General features: G+C 47.1%; 1 protein-coding gene across 1 annotated transcript in view; it reads right to left on the bottom strand.

The window, feature by feature from the left end:
• The window catches only part of LOC140215814 (uncharacterized), a 45838-nt gene that overhangs the window by 18145 nt on the left and 6415 nt on the right, over positions 1-21278 (bottom strand). Inside the window, exon 2 of the mRNA XM_072286107.1 lies at positions 9417-10727. Coding sequence (XP_072142208.1) covers positions 9417-10727 — 1311 coding nt within the window. The remainder of the gene's footprint in view (positions 1-9416; positions 10728-21278) is intronic.

The raw sequence follows: 21278 nt of genomic DNA, 5'->3' as shown, positions 1-21278 counted from the left end.
GACTCCAATCATTTACTCGGCACATCACACATCTACACTGGAATTCAACTGGTTTCGCCAACTCTTTGCTTATATTCTCTCGCCCCTAAGCTGCGACTTCGCCTGCAACCCGGGCCTCAGCTTTTCCCCTTTGTCCCCCGCTTCTTTCCCAATCTGCTAAGACGTGCTTCCACTGATGCTTGCTCCTCCTTTTTCTCAATAAATGAAGGCATTCATTCATGCATTCCTAAGTTACTGCAGAAAATAGCATGTCTTTATCTCCATAACCACCCCGTCTCTCACCTGGACTCTCCCATCGCAAAACAAAGTTGCTCTGTTGCAAATGGCTGGGCGTCACATAAACAATTTTCTAGGGATGGCCAGTAGCACGGCGGGCAATTTTAGGCGGGTGACGAGACAGTATATAGAACACCTTCTCTGCCATATCCACACTCAGTGCTCTGCTTCGTGAGCTACTATTAGCCGCTACGACGAAGTACGAAATGAAAGAAACCTAGCTGGGCTGGTCGCGGGCAGCTCTTTTTGGATTCGTGATGCGTCGATTTGAAATATATATATATATTTCTTATCTAAGCCTAAATGACAGCGATATAGACTAGGTGAGTTATGGTAGCTCGTTGGCCTGGACTAACGACGCTCTTCACGCAGCACTTTCGTCTTATATGTGTGTTTGCGAACGGGAATGAAAGACAGGAGGGTAACACGCCTTCCTGAAATGAAACATTCGGAATAACCCTTTGTTTGGCGGTTGGACATATGTCGAGGGTCCCCGATACGAACCACCTGCAAGTCTGTATGACCTTGCAAAGGGGAACTCAGATAAAACGTTGTCAAACGGATAGGCTTTTAATTATCATAATAAGTATGTCTTTATATAAATTCGTTACCATGAGGTGAAAGCCGACTAATAAGCATTAAAATTTTCTGTGTTATTAAAACATCGTGTTAATAAAAGGTTGCTGTGCTTTACAGCCCCCCAAATTAAAAAGTAAGTTATGAAAAATAAATTGGTCCGGTAAATGTACAAACGCAGACGCAAGAAAAGGCTATAGTCCGTTTCCCAGTATTCACTCAATGAAGATGGAGCACCTCTATACTCTCACGTTGTAGTAATGTCAAGAACAAAACACTTCCGAAAGAGTCAGTCACGAATGTTACTCATTATAAGATGAGCTTGCGCTGGAAAAGAAAATAACACTCAAACATAACGATGGCTGCGCGCAAATTGCTTTCTCTGATTCCGATCTACGGATCAAGGCGTCGGTTCGTCAGATTGGAATGCTCGTACATTGCAGCGCAATCTCGGGTCGTCGAATGTGATGGAGAATGTACGGCAGTGTTCGCTTCACGCGCGCAATCTGATAAGATAACGCTCTTTCGCTATTGAATCCGTGACAACATAGTGGATATTAGAAACACATGCAGGCGCATCTTGAGCTAAGTGATAACTTTGGAACTGTGGTTAGACGCTAAAGAAAGCCCAACCTCCCCCTAAAAAAAAGAATACAGTTGCTTTCAATATTAGCTGAAACATAATGCTTGTGGTTTAAAAAGGGCCCCCAACACTGCACAACGACGCCGACATACAGGAAATTCAAGAGCGAACCACTTTCCAATTACTAGTATTTATGAAACCAGCATATCGTGGTTCAATGTAGCCCTGTAGTCCAGGGGCGAGTTCCACCACGGGTACTGTGTCGGAGCTCATGTTTTATGTTAGCATTAAGTGTCACAAAATCACAGTATTTTTTCTTTAGATCTTATCATTAGACAGCTAAAATACATCCGGCGAAACCCTCACCTTAATATTTCAGTACTTTTCGTTCCAACGTACATATCCGTGCTTATCCATATGTTACAAAGTACTGAAAATGTACCCAATGCTTTCCTCCAGGAAGCTGTTTTTATTCCTTATGATGCCAGGAAACCGAGCCTGATGCCACCAACGCTCAGAAACCTAATCGGGAGCGCGTACAATGTTCTCGCACACCTTGTGGGATGTGCCGTAGCGCTGAAGTGCTTCTTGTATAATGTATGAGAATCGGTTGTAAAGACAGACGTGCAAGGTTGGGCCATGTGCTTAAGCTCATGAAGTTGATTCGTGCCAAGATAACCTGTCCAAGCTTTCACACTTACTTTATAAGAAGTCTACAGCACCATCAATATGCCGGCTGCTTTTAACTGCACGAAACAAAACTACTGAAACGATACAAACAATTTTAACATCATTTTATCATTCGAGTGTTCAGATTGGTAATCTCTAGATGCGGAGTAAGTTGAGAAGTTGTTTGCGTAATTAACAAAGCTACGTTAATTAAATTTTCAGTAATCGTTCTCACGTGGCTAAAGAAAATGAGCAGGTTGGAGCCCGTCCTCGAGATTATGCAGCCAAGTGAAAAACTTTCGACTAAACATGCTTCTGTAAGAGCCATGCGAAAAAAAATTTCCAAGTAAACACTCTTGGAAGGCGTAACTGACGCCGAAAAAGAACATCTGTAAAGCCACAGAAAGAACAGTAGTTCACGGCGGGACACAAAGGAGGAAACACACACAAACTGCGCTAACTTTAAGCGCTGTTCTATATGTGATAATGAAGCAACTAGCCCGTCAGTCATTCCTTCCAAACCTGTAAAGTCAACCTGACCACATCTAGCCTTTTGTGATGCTGCCATCAATGGCCCCGTGAACATGTTCCCCGTAGCCACATAGTCGCGTTCCATTTTTATTCATGCTGCTTTCTCGAAGGCAAGCATTTTAAAGTTTTGGTGTCAATGCGGCAGTGTACGTGTGCCGCCGAAAGCTTGCTTGGTCGCAGAAGCGATGCATGACGGAATGATGGTGCAGATTTAGCGCGTCGCTGGCATCAAGAAAATGCGCGGCCGCCAAGGGAAGGAAGATAACGAAAGTGAACACCTTGGTAGCTGCTCAGGGAGCCGTGACGATGGTGACGGTGCCATCATGACGAAATCTGAGGCGGCGATATTGATGGCTGCAGCGTTATTTTTTTCTTTTATTCTTTTATTCTTTTTTTTACAGCGAAGTCGTTAAGAGGAAGCTTTAACACGGGCCCTACTCCGACTCAGCCTATTCAAATAGATGTAAAACGCCGAAACGCTTTTCTTAGATAACCCCTCGACCGATTTTAATGAAATTTGTTGGATTCGAGAGAGAAAGGTAAATTCTAGTGACTATTGGAAGCGGAATTTCTATTTAGGGCCTGAATTTTTGTAAAAGATATTCGAAAATTCGTAAGTGCGAAAAGTACGCAAGCACGAAGTTTACAAATTATTAACTCTGCATCAAGAACTGATATCGCGGTTCTGTAAACAGCATCCATTAGACAATTCAAAGCGGACAAATCCAATATGCCGATTTATATCTTACGTGAAGTCGTTACGTTGTGAACAAGGGTTGTGGAAAAGCTGTATTTCCATATCATTAAATTTTTTGAGATTCATGCGTAATATATCAATTTTGTCTGATTTAGATGTGCTGTTAGATGAAATGTACATAATTGTGACATCAGTTTTCATTGCCGAAAGAGAGTTGTAAACTTGATGGTTTCGTTTTCTTAAAATTTACGATTTTTGACAATATTGAATAAACAAATGATGACCTAAATCAAGAATTCGAAACCAACAGACATTAGATTTTATGTTTTTGTTTTAAATGCAACAAACCTTGTCAAATTAGATGCAGTGGCTGTCAAGAAAAACGAATTCAACTTTTACATTTATTTAGATAGGACCACCAGAGCTAAAGCTTCCTCTTAAGGGCTACTTTCCCCACTATCGCGTCCGCGTATAGAGCCAAATCCCGAAGATAGCGTAATACCGGCCCGACCCGCAGCGGTGGTGAAGCATGCGTTCAGCGCTCCCCATACGTGGGCTGATCCCGAATGTAACGCCATGCCGGGGAGACCCGCGGCGGAGATGAAGCAGGCGTTAAGTACTCCCATACGTGGACCGATCCCGAAGGCAGTGCAATGCGGGGCCGACATACGGTGGAGGTGCAGTTCGCCATTAAGGGGCCCACATACACAGCTTTGCAGGTCATGTTTCTTCACAGAGTGGAAGGGCACTGAGATTTTTTAGTTATCCGCGTTTATCCTGCATGCGTCTGCGATCAAAAGAAGAAGCAGGTATGCCTGGAAAATCTAAGGTGGTGGAAGCAGGTGGTAGCGGAGAAGTTAGCATACCCAGCCCCTGCACGTACTTATATCTGCATTGACATGGGTTCGTGGTAGTGATAGCGACCAAAGCTCTACTTTTTCTGCGTACTCTAGTCATTGTGAAACTAAGGATGTGGTTAGCATGCCCAGCCACTGAATGTAAATTGCAGCAGTTACGAGTGGTGGAATCCCGCTGGGGCTGATTCTGAAGAAAGCTTCCTTTCTGTGTCCACTCTCGCGATGGTGAAGCTAAAAATGAGGAGGAGGCCTGACGGACACAACGTTGATCGTCACCATAACAGAATGGGTGGACGATCTGCGGAAAGGACAAGGCACGCCAACATTTTAGCACTTAACTTGTCCTACAGTAAAGCGCTACAATGTCTAGTATGCCCTCATGGGAATGGTAGACCGAACTGCTTCTCACTGCTAACACTGGACTGATACTAAGAAAATACTCCGTCCGCAGGCACCACGCTACACTGAAATTAGCAAAACAATGTCAGTTTATAAACTGATATTGCCAATTATCTGGTGTCTTCCTTGTGTGTGTGGAGGGCATAAAGGTCCTGGCAATGAAATGGTAGTATCTTCGTTTTTGCTGCAGTTGCACACAAACAAAATTCTTTGAAGTGATCGGACAGCGATCTACCGGCGGAGAGGATTAAAAATAATTGCTGGTTTCAGATCTTCCAATGTACTTTGCGCTTAGCTACCATCTGTTATATTTTTCTTTTTCTGCTCTTATAAAGAAAACTCCACATTACTACAATATCAACAACCCTACACAAAATAGACTGGCTTTGAAGCTGTGACCACGAACCGCACTTTTGTACATTTAGCACATGTAGTATTGCGGCAACACGTTTGAGCAATATGATTAGGTTTTCGGTCAAAGCACTGTGACAGGTCGGAAAAACTCGTTGTCATGCCCGGTCGAAATAATACCATCTGAAATCTTATTTACTTATATTCATTTTTGAAAAATCACTATAACCGTTTATACATTTGCTTCGTATGAGTTATATACTAGCTTGCCTCGTCAATCTCAAAAATGTATTCCCTTTTCGGGAGACGGCCTTCGGGAAAAACGACGCAACATGACAGTAAAACATCCAGCAAGGTTCTATCCAATTATGGGCGAAATTGTGCACTGAGAGCGTGTCGACTAGCGTGCGATTGAAAGTTGAATTATGATCGTTGTAAGCTTGTGTTGCCTCTAGCACGAGCGAGGAGTATTAGCGATGACATTGGTGTGAAAATGGTCAGCTCGGTCTGCGATTTGTTCTTGTGATCTCCACATTGAACGTCGCAGTTGTCACGGTGAGAGTACTTCTGTGACATTATTAGCCCAGTGGGCTGGGAAGGCTCGAGTGGTAGCTCACCTTGAGGAGTATTAGGTAACAATTATTACTATACGTACTTTTGCGATCATGAAAAAGATGCAGAAACACCACTGGTGTTGTCTAACTATTCGTAAACAGGCCCCCAAATTTCAATTGGCCCACCCCCAAACATTAAATAGGCCCACCCCTATATTTCAAGTTGGCACACCCTCAAATTTAAATTGGCCCACCCCCAAATTTAAAGTCGGCCACGCCAGATTTTCTTTTCGCCCAGCCTTACACTTGGAGTTGGCCCAATCCCCAATTTCAATTGGGCCACCCCTAATTTTCAAGTTGGTCCACCCACGAATTTCCATAAATCGTCCCCCAAGTTTCCAGTCGACGCACCCCAAAATTTAGGTTGGCCCACCCCCATATCGCCCCCAAATACAGATTGGCCCGCCTCCACAACACCACCAAATTTATATTGGCCCACTCCAATACCACCTGCAAATCGAGGTTGACCCACCCCCATATCAGCCCTAAACTAACGCTGGCCCACCCCTCGATCACCTCAAATTTAGGATGGCCCACCGCAAATCATCCCCCAATATAGGTTAGTCCACCCATCACCCCCCCCTCCCCCTATTCAGCTTGGCCCAGCCAAACATCACCCCCATGTTTAGGTTAGCCCGTCCCCATGTTATCTCCAAATTTAGGTTGGCCCACCCCCATATCATCCCCAAATCCAGGTTGGCCTACCCCCATATCAGCCCCAAACTTAGCCTGGCCCACCCCTCTATCACCTCAAATTTAGGATGGCCCTCTGCAAATCACTCCCAAATTTAGGTTAGCCCCCCTACCCCCCGCCCCCCCCCCCGATTCAGCTTGGCCCAGCCCCATATCACGCCCATGGTTAGGGTGGCCCACCCCCCATATCACCCCCAAATTTAGGTTCTCCCACTCCCGTATCATCCCCAAATCCAGGCTGCCCACCCCCCATATTCCCCCAAACTTAGGCTCACCCACCCCTATATCACCTCAAATTTAGGTTGGGCCACCCCCATATCAGCCTCAAGTTCAGCTTGGCTCACTACCATTTCACCCCAAATTTAGGTAGGGCCACTCCCATATCACTATCAAATTCAGCTTGGCCCATCTCTATCACGCCCAAATTTATGCTGATGCCACTTCCAGTTTCAAGTTGGCCACCCCAACCCTTTTTATGAAGACCTATATATTTATATCGGAAATGCGTCAAGCTTTTGTCGTTACAGACACGATTTTGCACGATTTTGCTACCAAATTGCTGGGGTACTCGCCAAAGAATGCTGCGCATTAAAAGCAAATGCACCGAACGAAGGACACCATATGTTGATCCTAAATGCTGACGGCTAGCCAAGCTAGCTTCTCTGTAGAGAGACCGGGGCAGACACAGCACGGGACATTTATTCAAATGGTTTTTTACGGCCACACCTACGGATTGATACCACTTTGCTGTAGGGAACACATTAACAGTAGCTATTAATCCAGACGCTGCACATCTTCTCCTAGTTGGTGCATTTTTTATTTGGATGAATCTTTAGAAATACTTAACGTTCGGGCAGCGACTCAGCCTAGCAGACCCTTTGTTCCACACGAATGTTGCATAGAATTGGCACTGGCCACCGGGTGGCATTGGGGCACAGGTGGACGTGATTCGCTCGGAGTGCGTGCCATTAAGAGGAAGCTTTAGCTCGGGTGCTCCTATCTAAATACATGTAAAAGGAGAACTCGTTTTTCTCGGCAACCACTGCACCAAATTTGACGGGGTTTGCTGCATTTAAAAGAAAAGCTTAAAATCTAGTGACTGTTGGTTGCGAATTTTCGATTTAGGTCGTCAAATTTTTATAAAAATTTGGCAAAAATCGCAAATTTTCAGAAAATGAGACTATCAAGTTTACAACTCCGTAACTCAGCAAGAAAAAAATGATATCGCAATTCTGTGAATTGTACCTGATAGCACATCTAAAGCGGACAAAATTGATATGTTACACATGAACCTTAAAAAATGGAGTAATGTGTAATTACATCTTTTGCAGAACCTTTGTAAACAACGTAACAAATTCACGTAAGATGTAAACTGACTTATGAAATTTGTCCGCTTTGAATGGTCTAATGGATGCCGTTTACAGAATCGCGATATCTGTTCTTGATGCAGAGCTATTAGCTTGTAAACTTCGTGCTTCTATTTTTTTCAAACGTCTGAATTTTTGAAAATCCTTTTAATAAAATTCAAGCCCTAAATCAAAATTCCGCTTCCAACAGTCACTAGAATTTAACTTTCTCTCTCAAATGCAACAAATTTCATTAAAATCGGTCCAGGGGTTATCTCAGAAAAACGTTTTTGCGTTTTTACATGTATTTGAATAGGCCGCGTCGGAGTTGGTCCCGAGCTAAAGCTTCCTCTTAAGGACAGCCGAAAGTCGAAGAAAACGGACCTTCAAGAAGAACGCAATAAGAATAGCCATTTTGTTCTCCCACGTTCCACGCTACAAAGCACGAAAGTTTTTTTTTTTCATAACACAAAGCCATGCGCAAGCTTCTAGTTATGATGTCCAATGAATAAAATCTTCATAAAACCGATGACTTAACAAATGAACACGATACTGCTACGTTTTATGAAGGAAAAATAGAAAGCATAATATTTCAAGAGCACCACTGGAAAACCAGAACCGAAAGCAAATCTTGAGTTTTGTGTTTCTGCCATTTGATAGGAGACTATAAAACTAAGTCCTATGCGGCTTTAAAAAAATGCGCTGCTGAAAAACCAAAACCGAAAGCAAATCTTGGGTTTTGTGATTCTGCCATCTAGTGAGAGACTACAAAACTAGGTCCTATGCGGCTTTAAAACGGGCAAGCACACGCCGTGAGCCACAGCGGCTATGCTTCCTGGACAGCCACCGATCTTGAACTACTGGCCATCGAAGAAGCCATTCAACTCTGTGAGGCGCGCATCGAAGACACGGTTCACATCTACACCGACAGTCAAGAGGCCGTCAAGCAACTGAACTCCCGATCCTACACGACTACCATAGCGCACCGCATAAAACAAGCCTGCCGCCACCTGCGGGACAATAGACATGCACGCATTTTCGTACACTGGACACCTGGTCACAACATGAGGGGAGCTGGGAACAGGGCGGCCCATGAAGCTGCAGGCGAGAAAATTAGAGAAGACCGCCATCGCAGCCGTGAAGTGAGCCCGTTCCTGCTGGACCATACCTATAGCTCCCCGTCATCCGTCGTTGTGCCAGATCAACAGATTGCCCGGTTGAAACACGAGAGGAAGGCTCTACTACGGGAGTCCATTCCTAGCAATCTTCCTCCCATTCCCACTCGCCTTCCTAGAACAGCCCAGGTCCTCATCCACAAAGCAAGAGCTAAGGCATCTATTACACCGGATGTCCTGAGCAAGTGGAGAAGAACAGAAGTGGAATGCCCCAACTGCCCTGCGACCAACGTCGATCTTAAACATATGATCTGGTCCTGTCCTGCCACAGCCACTCTTAGGGACAGGCACACCCGACCTCTAAAGGTGGCATCGTACGAAGACTGGGTCGCACCTCAAGCAGATGCCACCAGAAGAATCAACGCTTTGCTCTTCTTTGCGAAGGAGGCAGGCATCCTTCCTTTCATCTAACCCCCACCTCTATCTTAGGCCATGGGCCATCCCTTCTAATAAAAGTTTCAATCAATTAAAAAAAAATGCGAAGCGGGAATCGAACCGCGGCCACCGTGACGCAGGACTAAAGGTGCTCGCTATTCTACCACTCGGCCACGGCTACCGTTTTCTTTTTCTTTATTACAGGGAAAAGAAAACTGAAGGCGTATTACAAAGTGGACACAACTACACACTTAAAACTCAGGCAAACACACACATGCATCTAACAAGTGCATCCAGTCTGGCGGAGGTTCCTGCGCAGCGTAGACACTTCTTACATAAGCAGCACTTTCGCGAAAGAAGGACTTTGTAGATCGCGGGCTTTCGGCATGGCGGTCACACAGTCTACTTCTCCATAGGCTATGTAAACCAAGTACTATGAACATGTCATCGGGAGGACCACCCGTCGCCTTAAACGGTAGAAGCCTAATTGTATATGGAGTCATGTCAATGGCCTTTTTAAGCGTCCGTTGGAGAATGTCCCAAAAGAATACAGCGTCCCTACAGTCTATGAAGCAGTGATCTATGGTTTCGGCATGTGTACAGAGCCGACAGTTTGTTGACCACAGCACAAAGCAACCCCTCGCATTCAACCAAGTTTTAATAGGGAGTGTTCCCGAATGTAATTTAAAGAAAGATGTTTTTACTCCAGGAGGTACACACATTTTTCGGACGCGCTTAAATACATCCTGATAAGGTCTGCTTAAGTAAGGTGCACGATACAAAGGATCTGGGAAAATAGAGTCCACCAATGCCGCAGAAATTGCTTTTCGACTTGCAGTGAACACGTACTCCAGGCTGAATCTAACTTTCAAGAAAAGAAATGTGTCGACAACCTCCTTAAGAAAGCCCCAAGGAGCCTGTGGGACATCTTTGGCATTTGATGACGCTACTATATTAGGAATATAATGAACTAAACGGAGTTGCAACATTTCACGTAAGAATGGATGGTCATTGTCTCGAAAGAAAAACAGGCGTGAAACAATTTGCCTGATGAAGAGGTGGACTAATCCTAGACCACCACGTTCAAGAGGGAGGAACAGATTGTCGCGCCGCATCGATTCACAACTAGAACTCCAAATAAATGTTGCAAATACGCGATGCAGTGCCTGAAGGCGAAGTCGTGAGCAGTGCAGTACTTGCAGCACATACATAAGACGGGAAGATAAGAAAACGTTACACACTTCAGCACGAAAGAACATTGGCCCTCGCCATGAATTCACTTTACGTTGAATTTTGCCAACTTCTCCCGACCAATGAGCGTTGCTATTTCTATACTGTGAGAGAGGCACACCTAAATAACGCAGATCTTCTTTCCATTGAATGCCTGCGTAATGTGATGGCATTGTGGCCCATAATCCAAACCAAAAACCTGAACTTTTTTCAAAGTTAACGCTTGCACCAGAAGCCGCACAAAATTCTTCTGTAATTGCAAGAGCAGTCTTCACACTCTCTTTATCTGTACAAAAAAAGGCCACGTCGTCTGCATACGCAAGAACCCGAACCTCATTAGTCAGTAATTTAAACCCTTGGAAATTTTGTTCTTTAACAATGCTCACACAAAGTGGTTCTAAATACAAGCAGAACAGGAGCGGTGACAAAGGGCATCGTTGCCGTACTGATGATGCAAGCCTAATCGATTCGGAGAGAGAGCCATTCACTATCAGCCTCGTTGAACCATTAGCATAACATATCCTGACACCTCTAAGGAGCAGGGACCCGATATTTATATGCTCTAGTACAGTAAACAGGAATGAGTGATTTACCCTGTCGAACGCCTTAGCCAGATCTAGCTGTACCATTGCCACCTGTCCAAACCCCTCAGCTATATACAAACAGACACATACCCCACGCAAAACAGACTACACCATTGCATGCCTGAACTCGACGACAAGTCTTATCGCACCAATTGCAATACATCCCTTAACGTCTATCATTTACTCTGGCCGTGCTCGCAAGCTCACATAAACTGCGAACTGGACAAGCGCAAGTTTGAAGAAGCAATCCGGAGCGAAGAACTCGCTCCCCAACTCTGGGCCGTCCAGCAGGTCCACGACGCCGCCAGGAAACTCAACCTGCCGGTTCCGTCGTGGGAGACGACCACTCCATGAGAGCCCAAAGCTCTCGTGGCCTGCAGGACCTCGAATAAAGTTGATTTCCTTCCTTCCTTCCTTCCAAAGCCAGTGGTGGAAGAAGAGGAGGACGCGACCAATAGGGTGCCACCTCTGAAGTGTACGTCATTATATGACGAGCTAATCGAGGAATTGCAGAATGTTTCAGCTTGTTAAATAAATGTAAAATCTAATTTAAATATTATACGCCAAGTTCTGAAGTATAAACGTGTGGTACAGGGCGTTTACGCAATGCAGAAGTAATTTATTAATGTCATTCTCAGCCGACAGGCGGTATCGCAAGCGTAAATGAGTTGGCAGAGCGCAGCGTTATGTCGTCTGCTACCAGGAGCACGCACGATACACGCAACAGGAACGCACTGCTAGCACTTCTTAAGTAGCGAGCGCGACAAAACCGTGAACTGGTTCTTAGGGACATGTTTACTAGCCGACTATATCAATTTTCATTCTTTTTTTGCCCTTCGTCATCGGCTCGGACATGACTCGCTCGACGCCGCGCTGCCGCTATCCCTGTGATCTGCCCCACTGCGCGTCGCGTGATAGAAGCAATGGAACTGGAAATCGAACATCACGATATACGGGCCCTGCATTGCCTGCGCGAAATAAAATCGAAGAGCATGGTGCTGAAGGTGCGCGCTGTGCTGTGAAATTGAGGAGCAAAGTGCGGCGCTCCCGAACTAGAGAAAAAATGGCAGCCAAATAAGAGGTCTCCATAATATCTTCCCCATCCTGACTGTATAGTTTTATCAGCAGAACGAAGGAAGTGCTGAACCAGCCTAAGTTGAACCTTTCTGATTGCTGAAAGGCGATCTGCGAGCTATTCACGCTGGCGATAGCACTGGGGATTCGATCTCGCCATGCAAATATCTCTTTGGCATTGGCTTGAAGCGGAGGTCATGGAAAAGCTGACCCAGCCCTTCTACCGGCCAACACATCAATTGCGAGAGCAACTTCGTGGATAGTGTCGGCAGCAGAGATCTAGGCCATCTGGGAGCTGCAGGCCGGTGGCGATGAACCACAGCGCGCAATGCAGTCATCTGCGTGGAATGACCAATGGTGCGCTTGCACCCGAGTCTCCTCCATTTGATAGTGCAGCCTGCAAAAGGGCGGCAAGGGCGGTGCAACTCATTATCCGTCACTTCTTCGAACGCGTATCGCCCTTCCAGCCGTGGTCGACACCGAAAGAGCAACGCCAAGCAGACGAAAAAGGCGAGTAATAGCCTCCGAAGCAACCAACGCACGCGCGCGCGACACCCGCGTGTCTCTGGGGTCGCGCGGTCAGGGTCGCAAGCCAACAGTCAAGCCACAGCAACGGAACTCAAAGCGGACTACCCCTTCGCCGGTTCCTACGACCGGTCTGCTTTGAAGCTGATTGACAGGTGCGTGACGTATTCATAAATTGCGATACCGCCCCGCTGCTTCTGACGACCTGTGACGTAACCGAAATTTTGGGCAATCAGGTGAGGCCAAACGAACGGTTCCCCCAACCGAACCGTTATAAGATTCGGCCCCAGAGGTGCGATCGGAGATGGTTGTTCGGCGCGTTCGTTCGGTTACCGGCGCGCGCGATTGGCCTACTCCGCGCCGTCGTCGCCAGCCGCGGGGCGCAGCCACGTTTTTGGTGACGTAAAAATGACGACACGCTCCTGTCAATCATCCTCCCACCGAGCATTTCGTCTGCTAGGCGCCGAACCCGACGGGAGGTGGGAAGTTTGGAGCGATCATACGGCTTCGCATGGCGCGTCTGGCGGACTGGATTGGATCCGACCGGCGGTTGGGGCATGGCACGTTTGGATCCAATTCATAGTTTAATTCGAGAAAATGGCGCTTCCGTTGGGTACTTAGGTTGTAGCGCTGGCGTTTCTAGAGGAAGGAGAGCGGGTGGCGGTGCGAAACGCGTTTGAAGAAATGGCAGAAAGTGAATTCCGGCGTCGTTTTTGTTTCTCGAAACAAATAATTCGTTGGTTGCACAGAGAAATCGATAACATCATCGGTGCCAGCGAGCCACTGGGATGTTGTCGCTGCCTCTTGAAAAGTGCGCCACTCTTCCCGTCGCTTTTTTTTTCCTTCTCGCTGTGCGCGACACCACCTAGGGACGACGCAAAGAACCTAATAGTTATAAATTGCAGTAGTCACACGTACTACTATTTGAAAACGTGTTTGGGCTTGAGAAGAAAAAATACATTTTTTAGATAAAGATTTCATTCAATTGGAAGACGAGAAACATTTGGCTTTGTAGTATACTGTTTGCAAGCAGACGACAAACGACGGAGGTAAACTTCCGGGGAGGTCACCGCTTCCTGATTGGCTGTTCTCTCCGCCCCGCTGTCACAAATTTTGCATACTGCAACTTTGTGACGTTGCAGCAACTGAACAGAACGCGTATCGAACAAAATATCTCCGATCGCGCCCCAGGTGCACTCTTAGGCAAAGTTACACCCTTTGGCTTGCCCCTTCTGCCACACAACAATAATCGTTATCTGCCTTGATGCGTTTCCTTTCTTTAACGCTGCGAGCCCGGTACTTTCCAGTAACGAACGGCACGCGCGTTATCAGCATAGAACAGTTTACACCCTTTGGAGTGCCCCGTCTGATAACGCGCGTGCCGTTCGTTACTGGAAAGTTCCGAGCTCGCAGCGTTAAAGAAAGGAAACGCATCAAGGCAGATAACAATTATTGTTGTGTGGCAGAAGGGGCAAGCCAAAGGGTGTAACTTTGCCTAAGAGTGTGCATGGTTCGCCCGGAAGGCGATAAATAATGGCTGGCACACTCTCGCGCTAAGCTGCTCCTTCTGCCTTTCGTGGCGAAAGGTCGCGCGCATTTTGACAGGGCGAGCAGCTGAGCGCGCGAGGCCGGCGCAGCTGCTGCGGCGTCGCCCCACATGCGCCGAGCAGCTGACGTTTACTTTCCCGTCAGTCCGCGCAGCGCGAACGCGTGTACCGGCTGACGAAATCCGGTAACGATGTTCGCGCCGCGGCGGTGCAGTGCAGCAGCTGCGAACCTGCGCGCAGCTATCCCGGCGGCGGCAGCCCCCGTGTAAGTACACGCATATTGCTTGCAGCCATCCTTATGACGATCACCCAGTGACTTGGCAAGGTGTGCCCTTCCTTAGTCAAGAATCGCAGTTGCTCTATAGCTGCCGATAACGAATGATACGCGGTAGCACTAGCGCCTAGGATGGAACAGCGAAACGTCCACAGCACGAGGGAAGTTAGCGATGAGTGTTCTACGTGGCTTTACTGCGAAGCATTTGCTGGGCTCAAGCCGCTCGTATATGCTCGTCATGCTTTGGTGCAGAATTTTGACATAGCAGTTACGATGGCCTGGCAGCCTCTGAACCGATAGTCGAGGACTCCAGTGACTGCTTTTCGCGGTGGGAACAAAAGCGCAAAAGCGTCTGGCCCATTTTGACGCAGTTGTCTCGGCCGTCGCGAGTCCTCGCGAGATCTGCTTCTGATAGAGCATTTTTATGGGCATCGTGTTACACGGAATATCCCAGTGTCCTAGAGCGTCTGTTGAACAGGCAGCGGCCGGTGAATCAGTATTGGTGGTTGACACAGCAATCGAGAGCTTGGAACACCTGCAGCCTCGTGAATAGATGCACTGTTCTCATGTGCACGGACACGTTGCATGCATTCTGGCATAATCGCGCCTTCACAAAGTTCCTCATTACACGTCGACCCTGCGTCAAAAGTATATGGGCAGGTGCGACTTTGACCGATGCTTTCACCAGCTTGATTCGCCGAGGAACTTTCCTGCGAACGACAGCAATAAAGGACAACTGCCTACACGTACTACAACAGTGTCCGTGAGACAGAAGAAAGCGTGAGCTCGCCTCGGTGTCTCGGAAGACCCACCAGACTCTAGTATTCACCGTTCAGTTTTGTTTTATTTCCTTAACCCTCTAATGCTCAATGTATGTTTCGCTGAGTTTGATGCCTCAAATTGCTGATTGAAGCGCTGGAAATTTAATGCGAAGCGCATAGCTGTGTTATTGATATGCTGGAGTAAAGTTTCAGCGATGGATAGTTTAGCAAACAAATTGCTAATTAATTAATTAAATTATAACGGGAAGAAGGCGTTTTCCACAAATGTACTCTTCATAGCCAGAAATTAATGTCAGCAATTTGTGCCAATTTTCGTTGACATGGAACTGTATTTAAGTATACAGGGTTCAGGGGCCTCTGTGTTATTAAGGGACGAGGTTAAATGTTGCTCTTTTATTGAAACACAAGTTCTGTTAGCTCTTGCGAAACCATCGATGGACAACTGGTCCAGTGCGAACAGTGAAACAAACATATAATGCTTTCGAGCGTTCCTACTTGCACTAACAGCTTCGCTGTATAACTAATGAAAAATAGAGAGGCTGGCAACACGATGGCATTAAGAAATGATAAATTGCTTTCGGATTTCACAGATGACACACTGTTGTCGCCGGAATAGGAGGAATGAACGAAACGAATTGCGCGGTTTTGAAGTTGTTCGACGTAATTTCTTCAAGGTTCTTTATGCGAGTTCCAGATGGGTGAAGGATATTCTAGTTTCGGTCTGAGAAGTAACTTCACGTTTTTTTGGAGCTGTGCGTGGATGACGTTTCTAGAATCCTAGTGTTTTGTTTGCTCAGGCAACAGTGTTAGTAATGTACGAGTTCCAACTAAGGTAGCCTGATAGGAGGTCATCGAGGTACCTAAATGGCTCTACGGAATCCAGTTGCATTTCGTGAATTGTGTAAGAAAAAAAGAGCAGGTTAACACTGCGACTAACTGACGCAAGTTTGTCTTCATTATATAGTTAGCAGCCGTCAACCACTCGCCGCACGATTCTTGTGCATAGATCAGGTCAGTTTGAAGAGCTCTTTGGTCAGATGTGTTATTAATAGTTCGACGAATTATGCCATTATCAGCATATATACTGATCGATGAATAAATGATCAGTCGTTAATATATGCGAGAAAAAGAAGAGAGCAGAGCACCGGTCCCTGCGGGGCACCTGATGGTTATAACACAGATTGCTAATTAGCATAGACTGGGAGTTACGGCCGAAACTTACATGTAGCTTGCGAACGAAGACAGTCATCTGGGTCTCGCAAGAGAGTACTTTGCGAAACTCATGTTGTGACGGATGAAATAAAAATAATAAAAAAATCTGAGGACGCCTAAGCACTTATGAGTTGTGAATGCGAAAGCATTAATGTCCAATTGAACGGCGCTGAGCGGTTCTTGCAGCTTTGCGCTGCGAGTAATGTGTCACAGAGCACTGCATGGGCTCGGGCCGGGTAAGCACTTGCTAACTCGAGCCCGGGCCGCGTTCGGGCCCAGGAGCACCGTGTTCACGTCGGTCCGTGGCCTCAGTGAAGCCCTCATTAGGGCTGGGCATGCTGATAGCATCGAATTCCAGACAAGGAATAATTTTCCCTCAACTGCGAAGCTTTCTTTCAGAGAAACCCGTGTGGGTCTATTTTCTAGCTTCGTTTTAGATTCGAGTGGACGGAAATTTTTCCTTTCATTAACCTTTTTCCACTTCACGAGATTTTGCAGAACTGATTTGCCATATTCAGTTTCCCAGTGCTTCGAGTTATCCCTTAATTCTCTCTCTCTCAGTGCTAGCCTCCTGGTTAGCTCAGATGGCAGAGCGAGCAGTCCGAAAACACCTTCGTCTCGGCTTGCTATACCGGAGCAGAAAAAAATTTCCTCAACTGCAAAGCTTGCTTTCATAGCAACCCGTATGGGTTTCCTTTCTAGCTCCGTGCTACAATCGGGAGGATAACAATTACCCCTGCCAAGGACCTTCCTCCGTCTTGCGGGATTCCGCCTAGAACTGATTTGACAATAATAAAAAAAAAAAACTCTGGTCAACATTGTTCCCTAATTATTCAGACCTCGGATTCCTAGAGGTGACCGTGCTCAGGCGAGAGACAGACGACCTGAAATTCGAATGGAGGTAGCGCTTTGAGTTTGCAGCGCCCCCCAGTAACTAAGTTGAAGCGCATTAAGATGGTTCGGAGTGACAGCGAAGGACGAATTTCAAGAGTGACAACACATCGCAGAGTCGGATCAAAATGACCAAGAGTTAGAAAGATTGCATTGCAATGGCGTTGAAGAGATTTGAATAGTGGGAGACTCGCTAAAAAATTTTAAAAAATACGCTAGAATGTTTTCAGTTGCACAAAGCATAATTCGTGTTGCAGCCACAAGACGAATAATTGACAGTAGCTTTAGTACAGCTTGTTACAATTTTCCAGAGCAGAAGACGGGGCTAAGGCAGAGTCGTTTACAATGTTTTGTTGCCGTACAAAAATATGTAGAGGGAGAGATGAATAGAAAAGGCAGGGAGGTTAACCAGATATCAGTCTCCGGTTTTCTACCCTACACTGGGGATGGGAGATAGGGGTTAGAAAGATGACAGAGAGGAAAGCGTTAAAACAACAACAACAACAAAAAACACGCACACACGGAGGAACACACACACCAAAGGCGTTCCATTAGGTTTGTTCGATTCAGAAATAGGTGCACGGCACCACAAACGAGAGGGTCAGGGGGTGCCAGTTATGGTGTGCCGGGCTGCATCCATTCGCTGCAAGGTTCAAGAGTGCACTGCACCGCGGCGGCACCTTGCTTTGCAACCCGTTCAATCGAGCACTCGAGTGCAGGGTGCAAAGCTGCACCTCGGGGAATCGAAGGCCTACTTGCAGTGCACCGTGAATAGGTGCAGAAGGTGCAGAGAAACTTGGCTGAATCGTATAGACCTAGTTAAAGACGTTCACAAAGGGTGGTAGATCGCAAAAAGCGCAATAGTGCTTGCACGGCCTTCTTCTGTGACGGTAGGTCCTTTCGATGGTGTATTTTTTTTTTTTTCCGATAGCGGTTGGTCGTCCAGCTGGTCAAGTTCGTGGCGAAGGCATTCGCTTTGTGGACTGTACTGCGGGCAGGTGCACAAAATATGGTCATTCAATTCTTCATGGCCGCAGTGGTCACAGGTTGCGGTGTCGATCATCCCTATGCGGAATGCATAGGCTTTGGTAAAGGCAATGCCCTACCCCAGTCGATATAAAAGCGTGGCGTCTCTGCGGCGAAGCTGTGATGGCGCTCGAAGACTTAATGTGGGATCAAAGGAGTACAGTCGCGAATTTATTAAATGTGGCTCATTCCACTGCGACGCATTACACTGCCGAGCAAGCAGACGGTACTTCTGTGCTGCGTCAGTTCTAGAAAGTGGAATTGGAGCGTGGTGCTCCTCAGTATGGGCTGAGCGGGCAGCTTGATCGACCCGTTCATTGCCGATAATCCCGCAGTGACTTCAAAGCCACTGGAAGGTAATTTCATGGCCTGCATCACTTATATGGTTAACGTCTCTGTAATATGAAATATCAGTTGTTCGTGCGGTCCGCGTCGTAAAGGTGACAGTAGAGACTGCAGTGCCGCCTTCGAATCGCAGAATACCGTCCACTTGTGTGGCGGTTCATCACCAATGTAATGAAGGGCAGTAAAGAGCGCTGCGAGCTCTGCTGCCGTCGATGTTGTCGCGTGAGTCGTCTTAAATTTGATTGTTGTAACTTTCGCTGGCATGACGATTGCCGCAGCGGAGCTGTTTGGCAGGACAGATCCATCAGTGTAAATATGCGTAGAGTCACGGTAGTTCTCGTACAAAAATAGTAGCGTGAGCTGTTTAAGGGCTGGTGATGATAGATCAGCCTTTTTCGCGATGCCAGGTATTGTGAGGTTGATTTTTGGCTGAGCGAGGCACCATGGAGGAATCGAAGGTCTCGCAGCCGGAGTGAAACAAGCTGCCAATGATTCATCATATGCGGTTATCGTTTGGCTGAAAGATGTGCGTGGTCTGTCCCCTGGTAGAGAGGCTAAGTGGTGACGAGGAGTCCTGGCTATAGATGTCTGATATGGGTCCTGAGCACTTCAATTTCAATGTCGATCTTGACAAAGTGGTCTCTAGCGATTGCTATCGTAGCCACTGTTGAAGCACTCTGAGGCAGGCCTAGACAGATCCGGAGCGCTTGAGCCTGAAGAGTTTGTATTGTGCGTAGATTCGTTTTACCTGTGTTGGTTATTGCTGGCAAGCCGTATCGCAGAAAGCATAGAAAAAGCACCCTGTACAGTTGTAACACGGCACTTGTCGATATTCCCCATGTCTTGCCAGTGAAAAAGTTGAACAGGTGGCAGATGCCTGTCAACCGTTTTTTCACGTATGATACGTGAGGGCTCCATGACCAGTCCCTGTCGATTATGACACCTAGAAACTTGTACGATCGAACCCGTCGCTATATTTGGCCATTTATCATTACCCTGTAGTTTGTCATGGGTTTGCGCGTAAATGGCACCAGTGCGCATTTCTCGGAGGAAATTTCCAGGCTCGACTACGAAGGTAGATAGCAGTTTGGGTGGCGGCTCTCTGAATTCTTGCTCGCGACTGTAGGCGTGTTACTGCAGACGTCCATATGCAGATGTCATCCGCGTACATTGATAGCCTGACTGTGGTTGGCACGTGCTCAAGGAGAGAAATTCGGGTTAGATTAAATAACACAGGGCTAAGTACACCGCCCTGGGGGACGCCGCGCCGCGGTAGCTATAATGTACAGAAGTATGGCCTTCCTCGGTGCTTACAAAAAAGGATCGCATGGAGAGATAGCTCCGTATTCATTGAAACGTCCGACCACCCACGCCTACCTCTGCGACAACAGAGAGGATGGCTTCATGCGTAATGGTGTCATACGCCCCTTTGACGTCGAGGAATAAAGAAGCGCAGAGACTCTTACGGCATTTCTCATGTTGCCCGCCATGGCATCCGGGTAGGTGTTGTGGTACTCCAAGTACCACTCCAGGCGTCCTAGGACCATCCTCTCCATTACTTTGCCCACACAGCTTGCCAAAGCGATCGGGCGATATGATGAGACTTCCAACGGCGACTTTCCAGGCTTCAGCAGTGGGACAAGGCGACTTGTCTTCCAGCTTGTTGGTAGCGTGCCATCTCTCCAAGATTCATTGTACGACTCAAGGAGAACACCTCTCGCTCGTTCCCCCAGGTGACACAGAGCTCGGCGCTGATGTGCGGCTACACAAAGCTAATGCTGCCTTAAGTTCGTGGATAGAGAATGGTAGATCCATGCGGTGATCAAGTGGTGGCGGACAACTACTCGAAGGCGATGGAATGTTGGTAGATGTGAGTTGGCCGGATAATGTGGCGTAGAAATCTTCTGCCACGTCAATCTCCGATCTCTTTTGAGAGAGGGCAAGAACCTTGAATTGGAATCGCTGTGCAGGGAGTGTCCGGAGACCGCGCACCGTTCTCCATAGTTGCGATAAAGGCTTGCATGGATCTAGCGACTCACAGAAGGCAGTCACACGTTGCGATTCGAGCTTGTCTAACCGGCGCTGGATCTTCTTTTGCGTGCGTCTGGCGGTCCGTAAATCGTCCATTGTCTTCGTACGTCGGTATCTTCGTTCAGCACGTCGTCGGATTGCTCGAAGTCGTTCTAGTTTCACATCAAATCCCGTCAGTTTCGAAGAGCATGTGAGAGTCCGCATAGTGTCTTGCACCACGTTGATTGCCTCTTCCAAGTCGTAAGCTGGATTGGCGTCGCAGTGTTCTTCCATGAGAGACTGAACTTTAGGCCAGTCCACTCTTTGGATCGCATCCCGTATTTTGGAACGGGACAATCCCTGATCGTGACGTACGTTGGGATATGGTCGCTTCCATGCGTCTCTATGTCCGCAAGCCACCCTGCACGTCTGACAAGGCTTCGTGAGACGAAAGCCAAGTCAAGACAGCTGCTCTACGTGGAGCCACGTAGAAACGTACGACTTCCATCATTCAGCAGCCAAAGTTCATTACTGGAGGCGAAAGATATCAGAGCTCTGCCTCTCGCGTTGATCTTCGGATTTCCCCAGAGTGTATGACGGGCGTTGAAATCTGCAATAATGACCCAGGGATTGGGA

The sequence above is a fragment of the Dermacentor andersoni genome, chromosome 2 (genome assembly GCF_023375885.2).
Source record: "Dermacentor andersoni chromosome 2, qqDerAnde1_hic_scaffold, whole genome shotgun sequence".
Taxonomy (NCBI): domain Eukaryota; kingdom Metazoa; phylum Arthropoda; class Arachnida; order Ixodida; family Ixodidae; genus Dermacentor; species Dermacentor andersoni.
This window is presented reverse-complemented; position numbering and strand designations above follow the sequence as displayed.